General features: G+C 41.2%; 1 protein-coding gene across 1 annotated transcript; it reads left to right on the top strand.

Moving 5' to 3' along the window:
- Window positions 1-376: 376 nt before the first annotated feature.
- MELLADRAFT_95022 (uncharacterized protein) lies at window positions 377-2,627 on the top strand (the record flags this gene model as incomplete). The annotated part of the gene is made up of 7 exons (XM_007417716.1): window positions 377-584; window positions 643-738; window positions 808-1,255; window positions 1,319-1,404; window positions 1,469-1,830; window positions 1,913-2,225; window positions 2,287-2,627. The coding sequence occupies 7 exons, from the start codon at window positions 377-379 to the stop codon at window positions 2,625-2,627; spliced, it is 1,854 nt and encodes a 617-aa protein (XP_007417778.1).
- Between the last annotated feature and the right edge of the window lie 769 nt (window positions 2,628-3,396).

The following is a 3,396-nucleotide window of genomic DNA, read 5'->3' as shown; positions in this document are numbered from 1 at the left end:
GGAAGTAGTATTCCTCCCCATTGAACTTGTATCATTATTGAACATCAAAAAATATACAGAAACGAGTGGAATCGATTTCAGCTACTAGGTGATCACAGATGAAGTGTTTTCTGCGATACAAGGATAAATCAAATCCTTCATCCAATCTCATACATTCTCTGACCTTGGCACTTGCACGTGATAATCAAGGTGTAGCATGACATGTAGTCCCCATTTTATCACGTGCTAGACTGTATCGCACCTGCCCCCCATTTGTTGATTTCATTGATTCAAGATTCTTGTATGCCTAACTCTCCCTCGGCACAAGTTACATCCTCACTCATTCACCATATCACTCCCTTCGTCAGTTTGGCGGTCTCATCTTAATCTCGATACGATGCCATACCCTCGAGCTTCAGTCTCCAAATTGAAAACCACCCGCTCCAAGCGCAAAAGCCACACTGTATCTAGATCAATCGTGTCGAAGACCAGGTCAACAAGGTCCAAAATCACTCGGAATCCAACCTCACAATCCCGACGCCGAGAAGTGTTGACCGCGGAAGAAATGGCTCTTGATGACGAAGAAAATGAGTTTGGCGCAAATGGTAAGCATCTTTCAGTCAGCACTAAGGTCCTTTATTAGTGTTGTTGCGGATGGGCGAGATCTCATTAACTTACAAACCAAAACCCAATTACACCCCCTCTACATCGCAGGCAACAACCAAGATCAGGACGAGGAAATCGATGACAAGGATGATGGTGAGCTGAAACAATATCCACAAACATCCTGCACATGATTCGATGGTATTAATATGCTTTTCCTTGGAGATACAGACACCGAAATTGATACGGAATCCATCATGGCTCGGCTGGCGAGGCAATTCTCACCGGAGCAAGAAGGTTCTGGGGAAGTCCCAGATGCTACTTTAACCAACCCCCGACTCCCTCTGCGTTCTTCAATCCTTCAAACGGCGGATGATGCTGAAACGGTCCTACCTACTGGAACCTACACCCAACGACCTGAGCGTTCATCAAACGTTCGACCGGAGGACGATGCTGAAACGGTCCTACCTACCGTTGACAACTATAAACAGCTAGTTGATGAGTGGCCTCCAGCGCGTATAGCTGTGCAAGACCGATTGCAAAAGAAGAAGCGGGCGGCGGTTCCTCCTAAAATTTTAACTGAAGCTCGTGCGATTCAAAACCTTTACAAGCAACATAAGTCGCTGCTTGCAATCATGGGCAATTTCAGTACTTTTACGTTGAACAAAGCATTGTAAGTGCTATCTCATTTATGATATCTAGCACTGTTCAGCCGTCTGATATGGTTCTTTGACAGGGGGGAACTTGGAGGTCGCCGACGACCAAGCGGTTATCAAATCTGGTTGAAGTTCGGCAAAGAGATTGAAAAACACCAAAAGCGAAGTGAGTTTGCTAACTCTTACAGTTATAGTTTACCTCACTAATGCTATGGACGTTTCATTACTAGTGCCACGTAAGTGGGGGCAGAAAGGTGTCTTAGCTTCTCGCAATAAGATACTTGGCAAGATATGGAGCGGACTTCCTTATGAACATAAAGAGGTATTTTCCCCTCCTGTTTTTCATGCTCTATCTGGACTGCATTATTTGCAACATGGCAAGAAACTCGAACCCGATGAAGATGAAAAAACGGATGCAATTGAGTTTGAGCCTGGGGAGCGTGAAATGTTACAGGCTTTGTATGATCAGTTAGTTTGGAAGGAAAAATTTGCTAAAGAATATTCAAAGGCTACAAAAGGTGTCGCCTCCGGTCCCTCTTTGCCTGATTACAACCGTCAGTCCCTTAAAAGTATTGAACGTCTTCAAAATCAGGTACGCTTTTTCAGAATCCAATGGTTTTTTATGATGTTCAATGTACTTCGCTTTCATTTGCTGATCCGTGTCTTGTGAACAGATCGAGGATGAGTCAAACAACATGGGCTTTGACTACTACCTGCTAGCATGTAGCAAACACAGTTCGACCGAAGTTTCCTCATCTTCAAGAGGCTGGTGTAGAGAGTATACATCAATAGAAGAGATGGAGAAATATGTGAATAAGAAGTCTAATTTTGCTACAATGTTTGCAGCAAGGGCTCAAGGGCTTTCTGTTGGGGAAATCGTAGCTGAAACCATTGGGGGCAATGGTATCACAAAGGAGAAGGCCCGAAAAACTGATCCGGGTGATAAAGTGAAGTCCGATCTTGCTCTTGCGTTGCGATCCCGTATGAGTAAGTCCAGCTCCCTTATCTCTTCTGTTTTCTTATACTGATATGCTTCTGATACAATCAGAGGCTTTGCTTGGATTTGAGGTCGGTTTTCCACGAGGACCGGATCCGGAATCCATCTTACTCGACAAATACAATATCAAAATTATCCAGATGCATGCTTGTAAATTGCCACATGAGACTTTGAAGCTAGGATTCAACGCTATGAACAGTCGCAGATCTTTGTGGCTGGATGATGTTAAGGCTAATCTTTTCAAGTTAGAAAAGTTTGACACCGGTCATGAGCAAAATGATGATGATAACAGAATGGATTTAGATGAAGAGGTCACTAACACCCAAGACTTAGCTATTGATGACGAAGTGGATGAAGATGAGGAATGGACTGGATTGGGGGATATGGAATGACCTCAGAATATATATATATCCGTCCTTTTTTTGATGTAGATTCTTTGAATCATTCTACACTTACATGTGATATTGGTATGGTCATATACTAGCATGCCCTGATGATTTCATATGAGATCATAATCATGATTAGTTTGTTTTCATTCCTTACTTTGTATTTCACATTCTATGCGGTTAGATTGTTTCTTTGAAGCTTCATTCTAGTTTATTAGTGATGCTTGTTTTGCTTTGTGTTCTGATAACTCATGAAGCCAATATTGTAAACATTGAATATGACGGTACTACATCACGCCTAGTAAGTTCGTGGTAAATGTAAGTACTTTGAACAATAAAAGATAACTCAAGAAGCCAGCATTGGAAATACTGGCTTCTTTAATTATGAAAGTACTGCGTCAATCCTAGTCCTTGAACATTGAAAGAAACTCAAGATACCAATATTTGAAAGAAATATTGGCTAGAATGAAAGTACTTTCTTTTATTTATGGAAGTACTTGCATGATTACCATCACTTCTACTACTTGAAAATTGAAAGAAACTCAAGAAACCAATCTTGGAAAGAAATATTGGCTAGAATGAAATTACTAGATACCTTGTTTACTCCAACACGGTTGATGTAGTACTTACTTTGCAACTAAAAGTCCTTTTAACAAAGAACTTGGATTGTTACCATCACTTCTAGTACTTCAATATAGAAAGAAAATCAAAAAACCAATGTTGGAAAGAAATATTGGCTAGAATGAAAGCACTAGATACCCTGTTTACTAAAACA

The sequence above is a fragment of the Melampsora larici-populina genome (genome assembly GCF_000204055.1).
Source record: "Melampsora larici-populina 98AG31 unplaced genomic scaffold MELLAscaffold_77, whole genome shotgun sequence".
NCBI lineage: Eukaryota > Fungi > Basidiomycota > Pucciniomycetes > Pucciniales > Melampsoraceae > Melampsora > Melampsora laricis-populina.
Note: the sequence above shows the minus strand (reverse complement) of the source record. Positions and strands in the feature narration are given on the sequence as shown.